Source organism: Anthonomus grandis, chromosome 15 (genome assembly GCF_022605725.1).
Source record: "Anthonomus grandis grandis chromosome 15, icAntGran1.3, whole genome shotgun sequence".
NCBI lineage: Eukaryota > Metazoa > Arthropoda > Insecta > Coleoptera > Curculionidae > Anthonomus > Anthonomus grandis.
In genome coordinates this window covers 8,740,649-8,763,101 of record NC_065560.1, presented here as the reverse complement: position 1 = coordinate 8,763,101, position 22,453 = coordinate 8,740,649, and the positions used below count along the sequence as shown (strand labels likewise).

At 32.8% G+C, this 22,453-nt stretch overlaps 2 protein-coding genes and 1 long non-coding RNA gene across 3 annotated transcripts in view; 2 read left to right on the top strand and 1 right to left on the bottom strand.

Annotated features, from left to right (window-relative positions):
- The window catches only part of LOC126745381 (mitochondrial chaperone BCS1), a 479,053-nt gene that overhangs the window by 109,906 nt on the left and 346,694 nt on the right, over window positions 1-22,453 (bottom strand). The gene's annotated exons all lie outside the window — the stretch shown is intronic.
- LOC126745395 (uncharacterized) lies at window positions 11,581-12,698 on the top strand. Its single transcript, XR_007663533.1, has 2 exons — window positions 11,581-12,221; window positions 12,278-12,698. It is a non-coding gene; the product is annotated as an uncharacterized LOC126745395 (long non-coding RNA).
- LOC126745384 (Krueppel-like factor 10) lies at window positions 17,866-22,406 on the top strand. The gene is made up of 2 exons (XM_050453213.1): window positions 17,866-18,075; window positions 21,014-22,406. Exons 1-2 carry the CDS (start codon window positions 18,007-18,009, stop codon window positions 21,908-21,910), a joined length of 966 nt encoding a protein of 321 aa, XP_050309170.1. The 5' UTR covers window positions 17,866-18,006; the 3' UTR covers window positions 21,911-22,406.

The window sequence follows — 22,453 nt, the reverse complement described above, 5'->3', positions numbered from 1 at the left end:
TTTGAACGATTTTAAACGGCTCAGTTCGTCGATTCGTTTGTTATTGTATAGACGACTGCGTGTTAATACAATAATATATTTCTATAAAAAATTACTTTTTAATACTGATATATTAATAGGAAAATGTCTGTGCTTAAAAAGTACCATAAATTAGTCTTTTCTGCGTTAGAGGATGAAATATGAATCCAAAAAGTAAAAGAAAATCCTCCCGTTATATGCAAGAAAAATAAAAAGTTACAAGCCTCTTGATTAGGAGATAGCACCAGATTGTACATTAAACAGCTACTTAGCACTTAAAACCCATGGAATAATACACAATAATACGTAAAATAATATACATGTCTTATAATTAAGGTATATTTTTATCATTTTTTAAAACTTTTTATAAAAAATAAATAAATAACAAAAATATTATTTCCTAGATCTTCCTCAATTTGACATGTTGACACTACATGCAGAGATATAACTTTTTCGCTGGAAAAATGAGTCGGATTTTTATTTGTAGGTTGCGTACTAATTTCGTCCTTTATATGAGGTACTACAGTGTAAAACAGTTGCGGCGTTAAACAGAAAAATTCTTTAAACTTTGTGCAGTTATCCGAAAGATGCTTTAACACTAACAATTTATACACTCCCTCTTTACTCCCATTCTCGAGCATTTTTAAAACTATTCTTTTATTTTCATTGTCTACTGCAAACAACGCAGATACATCATCATCATCATCCTGTTCTTTTTCTAAAATCATACCAATAAAAAATTCTTTTTTAGTTTTTAAATGCAATATGTACTGCACGTAAAATTTTAAAATGATGACTGAGTTATATCGCAACTAATTAATTCTGAAGCTAGCTTTAGAAAAACCACGAAAAGACGAAACTTCTGAACGAACTGAGTTCGAAAATCTGGAGCGTTTTGTATTACTGATCTTAACAAAGTCTATTTAACTTTCGGGAGGGGATGACAAATACGCAGTTATCTGTTCTTTTTTGGTCATAAATGCCGTCATTAGTAAACAGATCATCGGGGCTCGCGCATCAATGCCTGCCTGTATTGTTTCACTGTGTGGCACTCTAGTCAGATTGGTCTTAAAATTGCTGCAGACTAGAAAGGTGCATTGAGTTTATTTGGCGGTTACCACATCTCCTCGTCCTCTTCGAAATACCATGACGAGACTATGACTAATCTCTGTTTTGTGCAGAAGAGAAGAGTGAGGTTTGGATTCTGTCTTACAAGCCGACGTAGAACAGTCTCTTTTGGTGCCAGCAAGCATTTCTCCTTCCCAGACATCTAGGCATCCCAAAGACTTTCCTAAGCTTTTTCACACTAATAACCTCCGAATTTATATAGGCAGGTTCACTACTCTGAGCCAATTTACTTTTATCCACCCCAGGTACTGCAGATAATCCAGATGACCTCGTCGCCTTTGTTAATTAGTTGGACTGCATGACGTGCTGAACTCATCTTCTGTTTCAATAGAGTCGCACACTACATAAATACAGTGTGAATAAATATTTCTAGTAGTTTTAACTCATTGTTTAGCGTGTACGTGGATAATAATTATTGTATTATAAGTGTTTAATAAATCAGATTGTTTTTGTGTATCGAGTGTTTTTATTCGGACCTAGACGAACAGTAAAAACGTTGCAATATAAATGTAGAGTTTACAAAGGAAAAAATAATTTAATAGATATTAAATAATTACAATCTATCCATCGGCTTTAATAATTTTATTAATTAGAAATTGAGGGCTGTTAAATATTTATAGGGAGAAAAATAATTGTTTTCCCAAATAGAACGGAAAAAAAGAAAATTAAATTGAAGCCTTTTGGCACTGATTGGGGGTTTTTTATGTAAAATAAATTAATTTTTTCTTTTCTTTATGATAATTTTTGTAATTTATAATTTTTTCGGCCAGTGTTATCTTAAGTCAAATCGTAATTTTTTTTCCAACAATCATATTTAAAAGCAATAAAAAGTGTAATTTAGCACTGACGGGTTAAAAACGTGTATAGCACCAAAAAACATGCATCCGGGTACAGACGTAATTTATTGGACGTAAAAAATAAATAATGAATATTATTACAATAAAAAATTAAATAGTGGAAGTAACCGCTGAAAACAATAAAAAAGCAATAAAAATAAAAACGCTAATATTCGTAAGCAAAATGCTTATCCTTAAAATATGAATATTATTGCATATTTTTATTTATTGTCGTCAACGTTAAATTGTTTGCTAACCGATGGTAGCAATGTCATTATGAGTCGAATGCAAATCTTTTAATTTCCTTACCTAAGGAATTGAATCAAATGCCAATTTTCAAAATAGTGACTGGAATAGATAAAATATCTTGTTATCATTCAAAAGTGAAAATATAAAGATACATAGTTCTTTAGACTTTAGTCTAGAACCTTATAGGTAAATCATCAGAATAGAAAGTATAAAACAACGATATATTGTTTCTGAGATGACCAGACAGCTTAACTAAAAAAGACTTGTCTCCAGTAAGTCAAAAAAAAAAGTGAACAATATTAAAGAACAATAACTTGCGAGAATGGGATTTAACTAAATTATATTACATCTTTTACAATTTTAAAAATACCATACTATTCACAGCTCTTTTTGTGAGGTGTATGATTAATATGCCTATCAAACTATGCCTATGACCTGTTTTCAACTTTCAAGCACTAAAATCATACCAAACCAGGTGATCTACTAGTATGTATTTTATATTGTAACTAAAGCAGCGCCTAATAAAATTGGTAATGTTTTCAATCCAAATGGATCAATTTGAGTCATATGTTATAAATTTCTCTTAAACAAATAAATAGTAGGTAACAATTGCAGCATTCCTTACTTAAAATAACGTAACAATAAATATTAATGTTAACTTAATATATGACAATTTTATTTAATATATGTAAAGATTAGGTAGATATACTTAACACCCAAATACCTAAATACACAAGTAATTATAAAATGTATGTACGTACGTCCCCTTGCAGCGGATATAATTTATATGCTCCTTCGAATCAGTTCCACGTATTATGTTGCTGAATTTTTCTCTAAGATACTCCGGTATATTGTTAAGCAAAACTTTTTTGATCAGAATCATATTAAGCTGGTGTAAACCTCTGATTCCTCCTTCGACCTCTAAAAATGAATCTTACACATGAATTTTGGATTTTTTGAATAGAGTTACTGGTTCTTACATTAAGATAAGGTCCAATTACTAAATCACCAAAGGTTGGCGAGACTCAAAACCAGTGAATAACATAATTTTTTCTTCATGTTTTATGTTAAAATAAGATTTCTAAGGGAGCAATAGGATTTTACATGTGACCTAAAGCAAAAATCACGATCTAATAGAAGGTCAAGGGCTTTTACCCAGGGTTAACCATTGTTCCATTAAATATTACAGGCATATTATCCATTTGGGACCTTTATCTGCTAATATGAATTACTGATGGCTTAGAAGCATTTAACTTAAGAATATGTTTAGTTAAGCAGTAGTCATATACATCTTGAGAGCTTTATTTAAATTTTTTAATTGATTGTCTTGGATTTTGCTTACTTTAATTACTCTGTATTGAGTAGTTACAGATTTTTCTAAATCCATTGTGTAAAATGTAAAAGGTAAAGAGACACGCTCTTTCCGAGCGTTTTTTATTGTCATTAACAATCTAATCCTTAAAGCAGTAATAATGCAATTTAGCAGCAAGAAGTTGTGACAAACTAATATGGAGAAATCACTAATTATAAGCAGCAACCAAAATATCATCGACTAGATTTAATAGAGCAGTTGTTTAACTGTGAGCGACTCTAAAACCAGACTGAAACTATAACACAGCTTATTGTCCTTTAAAAATTTAATAAATTGAGAGTACAAAAGTTTTTCAAAAACGTTACCCAATAAAGTCAAAAGTCTAATAGGGTATAATTCAATAAGGACTGCGCATAGACTACCTAATGAGCTGGTGAGACTGGTCATGTAAAAGTCTAGACATAGGCCATACAGGAATGTATCTCTCCTTTTGATAAGCACTGATATATGGCCTGAGATAGTGTATTGTAAGGGTTTTGTGACTCATTTTGCAGCCAGGAGGAGTGACAGGACTTCAATGGACCTACATTACTAAACAGGGAGACCATCTGGTTTACAGATAGCTCCATAATGAACAACAGGTCGTGACAATAATGAACAACAGGGTATAAAGGTCGTGAAGAAACTGGTGAAGGTGACCTGACAGAAATGGGATCAAATATTTGGGTAACACCTAATGTTTACTCAGTGACATATCAAAATCTTTCAAACCAGAGTACCTCATTGATTTCTCCAACCCTTGGTGAGGCACAACGGTTCCATGAGAATTGTGCAAACCAGCCTCCTTGGCTACCCACTGTCTTACAATTCGTTTATTCATTCTACTGCTATATATTGAGTAGAGCTTACTAGGTGAATTGCACTGCGAACACTCACGTAAATTTACTTTTAATAACCCCTATCTTACATCTTATTTCAAATATGAAAATGCCACTTCTGATTGTCTTTGAAATTTCGAAATAATAATAATGATAATAATAATCTTTATTCAAGTATAAGTATACCCATATACAATGAAAAGATAAGAGTGGAGCTGAACATAATTTGTTTAGCAGATTTATACAGTTATCCTTAAGAAGAAGTAGATATGCCCTGCTTTAATAAAATAAAAAAAGATCCTAAAACTAATAAACTTAAATAAAAAATTAAACTTATTTTCTATAATCTATTATAAAACTGGATGATGTGTGGGCACACTTGATTATAAACGGCAAGGATGAGACCTAGTTTTTAATATGTTTAGAGAAAGCTGAGATAGAGCAGACTTGAAAGAACTTAAAAGACTCGAATTTTGCGGCTTGATGTCTAGGTATAATCAAAGTATATAGATTTCATGTTAGACTGTGGTATAATTAACATCTGCCCTGGGTGGATTTTTTGAAACAAATATTGAGGAGCCTTTAACTTTATTATTTTATTATACAATATACATCTATGAATTAAACGTCTCTGTCTCATATTTACCCACTCGGTGGCCTCCAGTATATGGCTTGCTGGTTGTTCATGGCGAATACCATGAATAAATCTTAGACAATATTTTTGAACTCATTCTATTTTCTCACAATACTCTGCAGTTAAACAAAGAGACCTTAAACAACTTCGCAATGTTTAAAAACAGAGAAAACCATTAAATCGCATACATTTTTTTTGGTTTTTTGATTAAGAAAATGATTAGAGTTATATAGGTAAGTAAGTACGTAAATTCTCTATACATTTTTGAATGCACATAGAAATGTGTTAATTGAATTAGAAATGTATAGAACATCACAAAGGATTTACTTGCGTTTACGTGGTAAATTTTGTATAGATCTTCAAATACAGAGGCTGAAAATATTAATAAAGTCCAGTTCAGAGATCTATTAGAATCTTTGATGTGTCGCAGATGCCGCACTAACTAGTTCGTGCGCCTATGTCGTATTTATTGTCGCATGATATACATGTAAAATTTTATATTGTTTATCTATGAAATAATTTTAAATATACGTAAAAGGTAAGAAAAGATGTGTATTCTAAATACAATAACAATGAGGTTCTGACCATAGAGATGTTTAAGGACACTCAACCTTGCGGATACCTGATAAAACTTGGATTTAAGCTTAAGATGGTTAACAAAAGAGTGCTGTAATGGAATTGTCAGGTGGTGTATAGAATATTTGAAGAAAATAAAAAAATGTTGGGAGTAAGAAAAATCCATATATTATTTAGCCGAAACATGGTATGATACATTTATGAATGATGTATAAATTCCATTCTCTGAGAAAAAGTCCCTTTTTTGCCATAGTAATAAAACCCTATTTTTATTAATTAAACAAGTTTAAAGTTTTGTTTTTTTCAGTCTGTTTGTCCTTCAGCGACACAATAAACTTTATATAATGTAATGCTTTAGTATCCATATGCTGATGTGCGAGATGAAGTTGGAATCCATAGCGGCAACAGAGAAACTGTTTCCTTCCTTAATGGAAGAAACTGCTAAAGAACAAATGCAAAAAAACAGAATTTAGAAAATTGTATTAACTCTTTGGGCCAGATTCAAAAGGAGTGTAGTTTTAGGATCCAGTATGCTTAAAATGTAGTGTTTTGTATAAGATTTTTAGTTTTTAGTATAAGCATTTATTTTTGTTAATTTTCATCTAATCTCTCCTAATATGCACAATAACTAAATATGAGGCAAACAAATTAATAAATATTACATTCAGGATGTAAAGTGTGTTTTTTTATAAATAAAACTTGTGTATTTTACACGCATAAGATATAGATAGCTACATGATTTTTAATGTAAAAGTTTATTTTAAAAAATATACTTCCACTTTTCTGACTAACTAATTACTTTTTATCAAAAGAAGTTGGTACTAAATATAGAGATGGGCCGGGTTTTCATGAGTATATTATTATAATAATATATCATAATATGTATTAATTAAAAAAAACAATAATAAAGGACATTATGGCAGCCAAAATCCCTATTAATAATCACCACCAAGTAAAAATAAATCTCAATACCCAAAAAAAGGAAATATATAAAATTTAAAGACAAACCAAAACATTTTACCCTTTTGTGTCAAAAAGTAAATATTTAATGCCTTAATTCACAGAATAATATATGGGCCTAATTAATTCGTACCACCTATTCTCTCATTATTTGTTATAAACACCCCACTGATGGCGCTAAAAACTAACCTTATTAAATGAACATTTTTGGTTAAACTCATTTTACGTACTTAAATCTTATATTTAAGTTAAAACTAAACCCAAAAATCGCGAATAATAAAGTTTTAAATACAAATAAATTTTAAGGCCGGACCTGTGCAACTTTTCACTTGAGTGGCTGTGACAGGTCAGACGTCTAACAAAATAGTACGTGGGCGTATGTAGTCAAATTTTACGAATCAAATGTATAAATTCTTAAAAAAATGCTTAAAACATTTATTTATTTTATGGAATGATTAAATATCGCTTAGAATATTACTTTATGACTCTTTCCACATAAAATTTTGCGATTTAAATATGCAGGTCTTGTGACAATACAAGCAACATCGACACACGTACTATTCGCGGCACATCAAAGATTCTAATAGATCTCTGAACTGAACTATGCATTTGAGTGTCATTTGCATACTTCTGTATTTTGCAGTGTTTTAAAAATTTAGGAATTTGGGAAGTATATAAAATAAAAATATTTGTTCCTAAAATTGACCCCTGAGGGACACCTGAATTAAGGCTAAGATATATTATCTTAATGCAATTCAAAACCACCTATTGCTGGCTATTCATAAGATAATTCTGATTGAACTCTGTTGAAAACCAAGATATTCCAGGACTAGTTATATTTAATAACCTATCATGATCAATGGTATCAAATGCCTTGAATAATCGAGTAGAACCAGAATAAATACCCTTATCAATAGATCTAGTCATTCGTTACATTAAGAAGAGCCGTTGCACAACCTTTCAGACTCCACGTAGTCTGCAATTTGATTCTTTAGGGTTTCGTTCGATAACCTTAGACAATTGGAAGAATGGCAATGGGCCTTAAGTCATTGAAACTTTTTACAATATTCGTTTTCAGGATAGGCAAAATAATCAGCTTATTTCTATTCAGAAGGAAATACAGAATTTGCTCTACAATCATTTATTAGATAACAAATATATTTTAAAATAAAAGGACAGCAAAATAATCAACCGCCCTTGTTTTAATTTGGGTTAAATATTTAGATACTTCAGTTTCTGAGTACGAGACAATGAGAAACTTAAACCTTTCAGACTTTGCATCAATAGCTGGTTTTTTATGTGTTTTTGATGGTATGTTATTTACGAAAAAATGATTAATCTTATTAGGATTAAATATCGTACCAGATAAACTACTTTTTTTTCTTTTGAAAAAATATTAAAATTATTTAATGTTTTCAGAATATTTTACTATTTCTAATATTAAGATATTGCTTTAAAACGATTGTTTATATTTGCGTATAAGCTTAGTAATATAATTTCTAAGTTCTTTATATTCAATGTAAAATTCTACAGTCGTATTCTTTTTCAATTTAAATCATGCCTCATGGGCGCATTATATTTAAAATACGATAAGCAAATTAATATTATCATTAAAAGATTTTCACTTTGTCACCAATATTATCTAAATCAAACCCGTTTACACAAAAAGCAATTATTGCTAACAAAAAGACCGGTATTCAAGTGCCGATTAATTAGATATAAGCTTAATGGAAAATTTCTATTTACGTTATAATATAAAAATAAATTACTCATATAGATTTATTTCTCGATCAAGAATAAATACTACGAGAAAAAAATATGGGTGTGTAAAGTAAATCCACTATGTTTTAAATTTAGTCAAGGCACCGTTTTTAAAGTCCGCGTGTATACCCGGCCAATTAAATTTAAAACGGAGGAAAGTCCCTGACATATTTCTTTACGAGGATATACAAGTGTATTTTTATTTTATTTCTTTTGCGAACCTGTGGCCGTTTATTTTAACTTATTTTCGATGCAACAAAGGTTTTACAGTTTTAAGTAAAACTATTAAAAACTGTTTTATCAACTGATTAAACCGCATATTAGTCATACTGACTAAATTATCTCGACTTAAAGTTGCTTACTGTTTTGACCGAACAAAGAACTATAGCACATTAATATGCAAAATATAGACGTACTTTAACCAATATGCGTCATTTTCAGTTAAAAATTTTGGTATAATCACGTAAACGTTTAATTTACGGAACTGCTTAATGAGCTTTGATTGGTCTTTAACAATGGAAGATAACAGTCAAAAATATTAATGATTTGTTTGTTTTTAAAAATGTAATGGGGGTCTGAAATTGATCCAATTAAACATATCAAAACTGTGGACAAGAATCAATATTTTTGCTTCAGGTTTCATCGACTCTTAGTGGTTTATCTAACAACTTCATCTTCTAAATTAATGAAATTTATTTCTATGAATAAATGGGGTTCTATTTTGAGGAGAAGAGGTCATAACTAAAACATAATTAAAATAACAGTTGACTAGGGAACATGAACCCAAAGATCTGATGATTCCAATGATAGTGAAAGCAAATTTATTTCCTACTGATTTAACAAATTATACCACGGCAATTAATTAAATTCATTTTAAAATAAAAAAAATAAAATTTTTTAGAATGATTTTTTAATTAAAACTTTCACAAGCTCTGTCCTCTTTATTTAAAAGAAGAGTGATTTGTAAAGCGAAAATTATATTTGTATGTTAATATTTATTTTTTATTCACCTCGTTTAATTTTTGTTATTGCTTGATTTTTGAACTCCTAGTTAATTTTCTAATAATTTCTAATAATTTCTAGGTATCCTTTAACGCGAGCAGGATGTGAAAACCATAAAATGTTTCTATCATCTTTGATGCTCATAAATAATCCATCTTACTATATTTGTTAAATATCTGCTATACAAGTTGTATAGCAGATATTTAACAAATATATCATATAACATATATAACATATATAACATAATCACAATCTTGACAATCTTCTAGAGCAGCGTTCTGCCGAGTATATAAAAAGCCGCATCGCCGATAGAACTCAGTTGTCAATTCAGTGAAGTAAAGTTCGGAATATTAGCGCGAGATTTAAATAGTTGTAACTAAATACAGTAAAAATAGATATTTCTAGTAGTCGTGAGTGATCGTGTTTAGTAGTATAAGTGTGCAAATAAATTAGTTGACTTATTTCGATTGTTTTAATTCACACCTAATGAACGGGAAAAAACGCTACGCAATATTAACGATAAATTTAAATTTCAAAGCTCAATGAAGAGTATAAATTGTGTCTAATTGCAGTTACGCTGTATTGGAGAATTTGGACATGCTATTTGGTATTCATCACGAGCAGTGACCTAAACCTATTTAAGTGGACAAAAAATACAGGTTCTCTCTACAAACTCTCTAGGTGCACTATTTTAGACTTTCTTTAAGTTTATCTACTTGTCGAGCGATAGGGGCGTTATGGCCCCATGTTCATATTACCATGTAGCATGTAGGATGTCGAAAGTACACCAATCCACTCTTAAAGCATCTTTCAAAAATCTGAATAATGATTTTTTCGAGGTCAATAACGCAACCCTTCGTCTCTTCCACTCAATCCGCAATCCTGAAAAACAAACCGTTGTGAACTTTCTTCTAGCACAAGGTAGCTGGTTTGTAGTTAACTTGTTAAGTGATGATTGACATTCATTACATCATCATCGTGCAGCCTCTTTCACGTCCATTGTTGTGGATATAGGTCTCCTTCAAACATCTCCAGTCCTCTGTTCCTGGCTGTTGTAAAACTTGCTATTCAATTTGTCGCTATCTTCTTCACGTCTTTCGTCCATTGAGTAGATCTGCATCATCCTCGTTTGTTAGCCAGTGTTTAAATCTCCATTTCAACAGTTTTTCAACAGATCTCCCATTCTCCATTCTAGCAATCAGCCCAGCTTATTTCCATTTAGTGACTCGTATAATATTATCTACTCCAAAACGTCGGCGTATCTCTTAATTTCTCACTTGATGCCTCAAAGTCAGACCAAGCATCGATCTCTCCATTCGCCTTTGTGTTACTCTTAGTTTTTCTGCGGTAAAATTAGAGGATTTCTGGGCCATATCAGTGCTTGTCGTTTCAAGCGAGTTGAGATATTTCCTTAAAGGATGTCCTTCATTTCTCCGTACGATGCTCATCCCAAGGGAATTCGCCTAGTTTTCTCATGACCTAAATAAACGTATAGTTTTTAACCAATTCTACTTTGTTGTTATTAATTTAATCACTGGTTGTGAGTGCCTCACGTGTTCCAAGGCCATTACAAAAACCGAATTGAGTAATGTTCGACTTACATTTGTTCTAAGTACGTGCACGAATAGTTCTAAAATCTTCACATGTTTTAGCCCCAATTTAGGTTATTTAGTTATATTATACTTGCTTGCATTGACTGCCAGTACTCTCTTTCAGAAAACACAATAAAGAAAATTGTATATATTTCGAAATTGTTCCATCGGGCTTTAAAAGAGATGCACTTCGTGACATATTATTCAGTTTTTACCTTGGAAGCAATTAAATGACAGTCAACGCGAGTTAGGCTAGGGTTTTTGACGTTGACAAATTTAAGTGTGTTCCTGAATTTCGTTACAATATGTATAGGGGGTGATTCAAAGTTGAGTGCAAAGATTTCAAGGGCGTATTTACCAGCCAAAAATAAGAACTTTTTCTCATATAAACGTATGTCCTAACTCGCTTCGTTTTCTAGATACAGAGTGTAAAAGTTTTTTAATAAAATCGTTTTTTTATCAATTATTCAAAATCCTTTCAGCCGAATTAAATAAAATTTGGTAATAATCTGTGCCTGGCCCTATTAAAACAAGTATGTAAGTAGGAGGCTGAGACCTTTGTTAGCAGTAATTTGTTTTTCTCCATAACCATGACATATTTGTCATTATTGACATTTTGGTGTTTACAGTCGGTTTAGTTTTTTTTGTGTGGTTGTTCTTCATTTATATTTTCTTTTAATAAAATGAACCATTTTTATTTGAGCACCTTGCAGATATTCATTTTGTTTATGGTCTGGCTGATGGAAACGCGCTTGAAGCTCGTAGGATGTACTTGTTAAGATTTCCTCTAGAGAACTTTCAGTAGCTCTCATCAGCATCTCCGGGAATTTGGAAGATTCCAAACTATCAGAATGAATGTTGGTAGGCCGCGTTAAGTCCGCAAGGCAATGACGGAAGAGGAAATTCTGTAACTTATTGAGGAGAATCCTGCGTTAAGCACGAGGAAAATTGCACGGGATTTAAACCTTCGTCAATCGACAGTTTGGAGGGTTTTACATGAAAACAGTTTTTATACATACCATACCCAGTGCGTGCATGGTTTTCCCCAGCGGGTACAATTTGCAAGATGGATACTAAATAATTGTGCCAGGGATCCGCACTTTTTATCTCGCATCCTATTTACGGACGGAGCCCAGTTTACCCGCGATGGGGTCGTTAATTATCATAACGTCCATGTTTGGGAAATTGACAATCCCCACGAAATTCGACAGTCGAACCACCAAAAGCAGTTCAGTTTGAATGTTTGGGCAAGGATTGTTGCAGACTTTTTAATTGGTACATTTATTTTTCCCCGAACTTTATATGGTGATACATACCTGGACTTTTTACAGAATCATTTACCCGGTTTATTGGAGGATCATGCACGATGGAGCCCCTCCCAATTTTCGAATAACTGTCCGCGAATATTTAGACCTTGAATTCTCCAGAGCCAATCCAATAGCTTGGCCACCGCGTTTCCCAGACTGTACCCCGCTAGATTTCTTTCTATGGGGCCATGTTAAAAGCCTCGTGTATGATGCTGTTCCTTCCATTGAAATCCTACAACAACGGATATTTCATGCCTTCGAGGTAGTCAGAAACACTTCCGAAATTTTTGAACGCGTTCGGCAGTCCATGAGGCGAAGAATGGAGGGTTGTATCGCCGCAGGAGGCAGTCATTTCCAGTATTTGTTATGAAAATCTGCCTTTGTATGTATCTATTACTTAGGCTAAGTTAAATTTTGGAAAGAAATTAAATGAATCTCAATAATCGATGCGAATTTATTATTTCTTAATAGGGCCAGGCACAGATTTTGATTTTTTCCTGAAAACAAAGCTAGATACGAGTAAGGCTCAAGAGGCAAGAAAGTAACATTATTCACCGCCACTGGAGTTAATAAATTTATTTTATTCCCACCAAAGAAAGGCCTTTATGACGACAAATAAGGCTACTACATTTTATTTAAATCGGCTAAAAGAATTTTGAATAATTGATAAAAAAACCGATTTTATTAAAAAACTTTTACACTCTGTATCTAGAAAACGAAACATGTTAGGACATAGGTTTATATGAAAAAAAGTTCTTATTTTTACCTGGTTAATACGCCCTTGAAAACTTTGCACCCAATTTTGAATCACCCTGTATAGATTATTAGTTGGATGATTCTTAAAAGTAACTACAAAAATTTGTCATAATGTTCCTTTTTAGACCGTTCCGACAAAAAACATTCGACCCATATACACCAATATTCTCAAATTCTTTTTTTGTTAAGTTTATTTCCTATTTCTACACATTGGGCGCCAAATTGTTACATTCTTACATAGTTTTGGAACATCTTAAATATATAAGGTAAGAGATTTTATTTCCAAAGCAAATGAATATAACGTCCCATTAATTAACAGACTATTTCATCTGAGAAAGTATGAGTTTCAATGTTGAATTCTGATCAGTTTAGAGTATTTTCGGATTTGAGACGTGGATATGGGTGGAGTAAAGGATAATTCTGAATATCCTGCCTGTACGGCGATGCCTGAATGAACATTTTCCTCAAGGCGGGCATTTCGAGCATTTACTTTGAAGTTTTCTTTTAATATTGTTACTGATTGTTATTTGTCTTTACTGTTGTTACCCAGCATAGTAGTAATTTAAAAAAATAAATTCCTATTAAGTCAATGTAATAACGGTGGCTTAGGATTTTCTACGCTTAATGTTTAAAATGCAAATAACTTAAAAACTGATTGAGTTACATTAAATAAATAAGAGTACGTTTTTTATTCAGTTGCTTTTAGATTTTCTAGTCGTTTTAGCCATAATTAATTAGGCAAAAAAGATATGTTGTAATTTACCTGAGTAACAGGATGTAACTAACGCCCTGTATAATTAATGCTAAATTCACCCCATAATTCGTAATTTTCATGTCACACATAAAGCCGACAATTTTCAAGACGATGCTGCTTAAAATCACAAAATTATTAAGAAATTTCAATTTCGTGTGTCATAAACAAATCATAAAAAAGACTGCCATAACTAAAAACTTAGTAATAGTAGCTCGAAAGTGTGGATAGCATAGAGGACAGGTCAACAAATTAGTTATAAGAGCAGGCATAAAATAGTAGGGTGAATGCGCCAGTTAGCCGACCAGTGCCTATTCTCTACCATTTATGTATAAAACAATAAAAAACAAGAACCGAACTCGTTATCTATTTTTATAATCCTTATTCCCGTTTTCGACCATCCGTAATAGAGATTTTTAAATTTCCCGCGCAATCTATGCTTAAAACAGTCAGCCATTACAGACGTTGTAAATTTGCCAGTTGCACGTGTACCTATGATTTTAGTGATTTTCTAGTGGTATACTCATTAATAAATAGTAAGTAGATCATCATGCTTTATCTTTAAATAATATGTTTTTCGATGTAAGGTAAAAGAAGACCCTTCTTACTTAGTTTTTATAAAAAAAGCATTTTTATTTTTGCATTTCTTGTGAAAATCAAGGTGGTCGTCCATCTGGAACATCAGATTAACGAATTTCCAATTCTCGACCGGGGTGGTCGAGAAATGGATTAATTCGTTTAAAATATAGCGTCTTTTTTTAACTTAATAAAAAAAATAATCATGAATGAACAAAATGAATTTTTTGATTTTGAGTCGAATTTGAGCAAATATGTCAATATTATAGGTAACATAATATAATAATATGCTATACCTATTGTTGCAGATGCCGGCGCCTAAAAAATCTAACACAGGGCAACTTTCCGCTGCTAAGCTTCAAAAAACAAAAATAAAAAGAAGACTGTTTCAGTACTCTGCAGAGCAATTAGAGATTGCATTAAACGCAATTAAAACAAAGCATCTGAAAATTAGAGAGGCCAGTAGACAATATAATGTTCCAAAAACAACGCTGATAGATAGATTGCACGGAAGAGTATTAGGAGCTCGAAGAAAAACTGGACCAGATCCCATTTTGACTGTAGAAGTAGAGAAAAGGATTACAGACTGGGTTATTAAAATAGCTAAATGTGGATTTCCATTAAAAAAAGCAGATCTCCTTGATACCGTAGAAAAAATTGCCAAAGACAAACACAAAGCAAAATTTGTTAACAACAGTTTTGAAAAAGACATCCAGAGCTATCCTTAAGAGAAGCTGAAGGAATTAACAAGGCCAGAGCTATTGTTACCGAAGAATACGTTAGGGCCTGGTTTAACGATCTGCAAACATATTTGAAGGATAATAATTTCACAGATGTTTTGCATGATCCTAGCCGTATATTTAATGGAGACGAGAGTGGATTTGCTATTTGTCCAAAAAGTGGAAAAGTTTTAGCTCCAAAAGGTTGGAGAAACTTATATCAAGTGAAAACGGGAAATGATAAAGAAAATTTGACAGTTTTAATTGTTTTCTCGGCTGATGAAGCAATATGCCCACCATTAGTTGTGTTTCCATATATTCGTCCTCCAAAGGCCGTTATTCAAAGCATGCCAACCGATTGGATGTTGGGGCGCTCTGATAGTAGTTGGATGAAGAGTGATGTTTTCTACGAATATATAGCAAATGGTTTTTCGAAGTGGCTCGACAAGAAAGAGATACAACGTCCAGTCATATTGTTTATTGATGGTCACAAGTCGCATATGACTTTGGCTTTATCTGAATATTGCGACCAAAATCAAATCGTGCTGTATGCCTTCCCACCCAATACAACACACATGTTACAGCCTGCCAATGTAAGTGTCTTTAAGCCGTTGAAGACCGAATGGAAAAAGACTGTTCGCAACTGGCAAGCTCGTCCGGAAGACACAAATATGTGTGTTACAAAATTAAACTTCTGTCAATTATTCCAAGAAACTCTCAATAATAGCGACATGAAAGGGCAGATAATTAACGGATTTCGGAAATGCGGGTTGTATCCTTTAAATCAAGATAATGTTGATTATACCAAATATGTAAAAAATATACAGGAACAAACCGTGCATTTAGATATAGTAAATATCGAAGAAGATGTTACACCTGCAGAATTGATGGCAGCAAGAAAGGTAATTTTAAAATTAGCTCCTTCCTTGACAGAGTATGGCATCAATGTTGAAGTGATATTGAACGAAATTAAATCTGCTGATGGAGACGTAAATAGGTTACAAACATAACAAAATCAAATTCAGGTAGGAGACATTGTTAGTTTGCAAGACCTTACAATAGTTCCATTCGATATGCTGTAACACTGGAAAACAATTTAGAAGCCATTGCTATAACTGAACCTGAAGCTCAAGATATAGGCGAGAACTCGAAAAATAATGATCGTAGAATTTGTGTCTGAAGAAAATGAATCACCGATTGAGAATGACTATCCGGCGAGAAGTTCCTCTGCCTTAACACATTAAACAAACACAGAAAATACAGCGGGTAATAATAATGTTATTGAAGTTAACGGCAATAATGAGCAATTATTATCTAATAAATGCGTAATTAATGATGTAAGCGCGTCAGTAACAGTATCTGACATTCAGCATCCTCCCAAAGCAATGCGATTAAAATCCATCTTGGATAATCATTTGTCATACCCCAAGCCAGTAGAATATAGAGGTAAGAATAGGAATGTTATTCCTATTCTTACTTATCCCAGTGCAATAAATTGCACTGGGATAAGTTTCCCAGTGCAATTTATTCTCAAGCTTGGAGGCTAAAGTTAACAAAACAAGAAGATGAGAAGCGACAAAAAGAGGAAGATATAAAAAGGAAGCGAGAGGACAGGCAAATGAAAAATAAAAACAAAATTGTGAAAAAGAAGGCAGGAAAGAAAGATGAAAACTTTCTTCAACAACCAGAAGAGTTTGAAAAAGAAAATGATAATAACTGAATAATTGAACGAGGGCATCTGCAATGTTCATCTTGCAATGAAGATTTAATAAGTGATACTGAAGAGGAAGATGAAAAAAATGTCGGATGTGAAAATTGTTCTAGGTGGTACCACATGAAATGTACAGACTTCATGGGACTATCTTATGGTGACAATTCTGATAGAGAATATACTTGTTTGTTTTATACATAATAACGCTTAAATTTTAGTTGTTGCGCTAATTACAATTTTACTGTTCTTACTCTTTTCTTAAGTATATTTTACTCATTTTTATTCATATATGCATATGCATTTACTTTGTTTTTTAATAGCCAAAGAAGCACGAATTTTTTTTGTAAATTTATGTATTATTTTTACATTATATTATAAATACTTATAATAAATTTAGAAACAAACCTGATTGATTTATTTATCTAAAATGGTTTTTATATTATGGTCAATAAATAGACCAACTGGGCTAAATGTAGTCGACAATATGTCACCTTTGATCGAAAATTGGAAAGAGGTAGTTTTTTTACATTTTGCCTTGTCAATAATATTTATTGAAACGATAAATATAATTAATATTTTGTAGCTAGTTTTAATAAATACAAATCAAATATTTTTAGAAACTAAATGTCAGCATTTTTAAATTAACTTTTTCTATCATTTATGAAAGGTGAGATTTACGTTAACTGGTCGAGAATAGGCGCATTCACCCTACCAAAAACAGGACGTTTTTATTGTTAAGGCAACTAAAACTCTGGTAGCTTTCATTCTTCTTTAGATCGTTCTTTTTTAGACCGTTTCAACTAAAAACATTCAACCCATATACACCCACATCTGAGCATCAATTCGACCCCCAGCCTCCACACCCAAACCAAAAGAGAAACCGAGCACCGTGGGCTCGACGTAAGTGACGTCACGACGCTGACACGCCGTCGTGACGTCACTATCACGGTCCGAGGCCCCCATGATCAGCCGGTGTTCACGTGCACATCATGCAAGAGAACACGCGGTGAACGCGTGCTCGGCGAGCATCCATTGGCTAAGGAAAACGAGCCTCCGTATTTGAACCCTCTGATTGGCAGACGCGGGAAATCGGCAGGAACCGAGTATTACAACAAGCGCTCAAAATCAAAATAAAGAAGTCATTTGTGAAGCGAAGGTTTTTGGAGACGGTTTGGAGCACGAAAATTTGTTGTTGTGAGACCGAGTGTTTGTGTTGTGAAGAGACTAGAAAACAGTTAAAATGGAAGTTGATATGAGAGAAGCGCAAAGCTTTGTTTTGTCGCCACCATCCACACCACCCCTAAAAAATGTAAGCACAAAGCAAGGTCTTGTTATATATTAGAATTTAAGTTGTATAGAGTTCAAAAGTTCGACTACCTTAATCCTCACATTTTTTTAATTAAACCTCCTTACATAATTTAAGCACATTGGTATCAAAATATAAACAAAAACATGCGAAATCTCTAATATTTATTCAAGATTAGGCATAATTTTAATGTACATGATTGATAATACTTTAATAGCAAATTCTATTCCCTTCAGAACAAAATTTCATTTAACATTTTTTTAATTAATAAAAAGGAATTGACCAGCAAAAGATATTTTAATATTTAATAAAGCAGCATACTTAATAAACAATAAGGCTCCAGAAATTATTAAATTAAAGGGGTGTAGGTATCTAAAAATTATTTTTGTATCATAAATTTTTCACTGAAATAACAAGAAAGATTCCATCCAAAAATATAAAGGCCAAGCCTACAAACCCACGTAATAATATGCAAATGCGATCAACATTTCTGAAAAAGCACGCACCGCTCGAGTGATCATCTGGGAACTCCCTAGAATCAACAACGCGTTTCATGCCTGCTTTCAAGATATAACAGTATTTAACAGAGGTTTCAACACCAGAGCCTATATCTGGTTTGTACCGAGGACCTTTAGAAAAAAAATATATTGCTGCCTCGTAATATAAGATATTTACGGCCGCCCTTGGTTTTTATAAGGATTATTATTTGTATTTATATCGTTGAGAGAAGGCGTATTTTATATGCTTGTTTACTTTGGAATTTCGCACGGAATAAGTGGAAATGTACAAATGAGAATTTCCTTGGCAAATTAACTGAGGCGCGCACGTGCACGGTGCGTGAAGCAGATTGGACTTTTGTCGATATATAAATAATACCTTAATAACTGGGAATTAAAATGTTTGTTTTGCAATGCAAAAATAGAATGTTTGTTTTTTTTATTAAAATTTAAAAAATGCACCAAGATAACTCTATTTTCAAGGTTTAGTCGTATTTTTTAACACTTTGTAGAACTCATCAAAGGAAGTGAATATATTAAAAATCACCAATATAAAAATGCATAATAAGAGATAATAATGCTTCTCATTATTAAAAATTATTTTTAGAAAATTTAATTAAATGGTTACCGTTTGTTTTAAAAATTATTCAAAATCGTCCCTATTTGTTGGATTAACGCACGACTCTTTACAATCCACGACTTTTTACAAATATCGAAAATAAAATCGAAACAAAATTTTCAATGCACTTTTAAAGTTCCTCCGGAGCACTTGCTGCTTCATCATGATACAACTCTTCTTAAAATAGCCCCACAGAAAAAATCGCAAAACGTTAAATCTGGGGTGAGAGGAGGCCAAGAAATGGGTCAATCACCCTACCCATCTATTTGGAAACTCATTTAAATAGATGTTCATGAACTTCTTGTATGGTGAAGCCCCAACATGTAGGATATTCTGGCACATTTAGGATATTCATGCCACATATTCTGTCTTACATTTAGAGTAACATCTTTTAATAATTGTCGCAGATTGAATTTCCAAATAAATTTCACCAGTGAGTCGAGGTGGAAAAAAATAAGGTCCAATAAGCGTATCATTTACTATGCCAGTCCAAATATTTCATGAAAATCTAAGTTGAAAATGGGATCTTTTTACAGGATGCCCAAACATGATTGTCGTGTAAATCTGGTTTAATGTTCTTTCGATGACTTTGTATGACGTTTTCCTAACATGCTTAAAGCGACGTCTTGAAGAGGATAGTCTACGTCCCAATGACGTTGACGACCAACGAAGACCTAATTGCGACATCTCCAAGACCGCACCCTTCTACCTGGTATATTCCTAAGTGGGTAGCAATTTAGGCCTTATATCCTTCGATTTATTTATAAATCACTTGCTAATATTTGCTGATGACTTTAAGATTGTTACTTATTGCAGCTGGATCTAAAGGTAGTGTTGAATTGGTTTCAGGAAAATAAAATGTTGCTCAAATTTGATTAGTGTCCTGTTATGATATTTACATGAAATAAAAAATTTAACTAGGGATTATATTATGGCAAACATTATGAATTGCCCAGAAAGTATGAGTGTAAAGATTTTGGTGTGCACTTTCAGGCAAACTGTAATAAAACTAAAGTTTAGTAATTATTAAGCATTTTAAACAGTTAAATATTATAAGTCCTTGGTGAGACCCCATCTGGACTATGCTTCTGTAAAATGAGCATTGCAGGCAGAAGGACGTACAGGTCTTGCTTGTTCAAAATCATAATGCTTTACTTAATTACTTGGAGTTTTACAGAAGCATGCTAGAGAGTTTTGAATTTGAACCTCTGTAGCAAAGACAAAAAATGCAATCAGTTTTCTTTATCTTATACTTCATTTCAAATACAAAGGTATTTCATTGATTAATTATCTTAAATTCCTTGTACCTATAGGATAGGATCAGTTTAAGGTTAAATTACATAGGGTATTATATGTCAGTGAGGTTGATTGCTCTCCAATTAACAATATGATGAGAGATTGTAATCTAATTAACAATAATATTGACGTTGTTGGTATTAGGTTGTTGGTATTGGTATTAGGTGTAGAATGTGTTTGTTAGTAATAAATATTTTTTTTGGTGTTTTCAAGCTTTTGGACTAATATTCTGTCTTCTTAATTTTTTCGCCTATTTCATGCTTTCGAATTGGTTCTTTATGCCTTTCAGACATTTAATGTAATTTATATTTTATTCCAGGCAATCAAAATTTATTCTAACAAAAAGTCATATTGCTTTTTAATTCCAGGCTTTTGGGTGTAATTTTGTATGCCTTTGACGCCATTTTCATGTATTTTGTAATGAATTAAAAAAAAGTTGAAAAAAAAAATAAATATTTATTGATAAAAGTAATTTATTTTTATTTTGAAGATGTTTCATCATTTTAATTTAGTTATTTCCTTGTTTCAGGTATCAGTAGACGACGAATCCACCAATCAAACAATTTTCCAGCTACGACAATTTCTGGGTCAAAAGCGTCCGGCTTGCACGGCATTTCCTCCCACCCCCCAACCCTCCGATTCTGAAAGTGAAGAACACGACTTCCCTCTTAAAAAGCGCCATATACGTTACGAAACTGAGTATGCTCGGTTTCTCAGTCCACCCTCACCGATCACGACCCCTCCACCGGAGATACCCCAGATAGTAGTCAGCGCCCCCGAAGAGGAGTCTGTCAGAACTGTCTCAGTTATCATGAGAGCTAACAGTGATGGATCCTGTGTACCTGTACCGCTACCAAAATGTCCTGTAGAAGAAAACATCGTAAAAAGTATCAAGTTTAAGCTGGGAAATAAAAAGGAGAAAGTTACAAGCAAAGTAGAAACCACTCCGAAGGTTCAATCATTGCCAGTATTGGCCCCTAAGGTCCTCCCCGTTCCAGCTCAACCCCAAACGTTTATTTTATCTCATGGTGCCATGGTACCCACCCAAATAGTCCTTCTTGCCCCACCCCAACAGGTGCCGCAAAGAAGAAGGATCTATGAATGTCAGTACAAGGGTTGCGGCAAAAACTATTTTAAATCCTCACATTTGAAAGCTCACAATAGAACCCACACCGGAGAAAAACCGTTTGTATGCCAATGGAGCGATTGCGGCAGAAGATTCTCTCGATCTGATGAACTTTCTAGGCATAAAAGGACCCACACTGGGGAGAAAAAGTTCCAGTGTGAGGTTTGTAAAAGGAGGTTCATGCGGTCCGACCATTTGGCCAAGCATGTCAAGAGACACGCGAAAGAAAGAATAGGTTCAAGTAAAGTCAGTGTCAGCGCTCCGATTTTGAGGAAGCTTCAACCTGCTCCGGGTGTTTGAAGAATAAACCATGAAGCCCTATAGATGGGGTTGTTGAACGAAATTTGGAACTGATTTGAAATGGCAAGTTTGGGTTGGTCTCTTGAGGAGTATGCTGAGGGAAACTGAGTTTATATTATGCTATAGATTTAGATAATACACCATAGTGCAAGAACTGTTATTTTTTAATGTTTATGTATATCAGTCAAATTTCGCGCTCAATTTTGCAAGGTACCACTTATATTGCACCATGGTGTATCACCCCTTGACTGATTTATTTTAGCATTTTTATTTTTGTATTTAATGTTTATACGTTTTTTTGGGCACACATTCCGTTTGTGCGTAAGAAGTTGTATATATATTTTTATATTTTGTTTTGTTTTCTTTTTTAAGTTTGTATTGGATAATGTTATTGATCTGTGATTTCTCATATTATTTATTGTACTTTGTACTACTTTTTGTATATAAAAAATAACGAAAAAGTAGATAAAATTATATTAATTTTATATTATTAAAACGGAGTTTTTTTTTCATATTTAGTTATTGGGCATTATGCCTGACCCC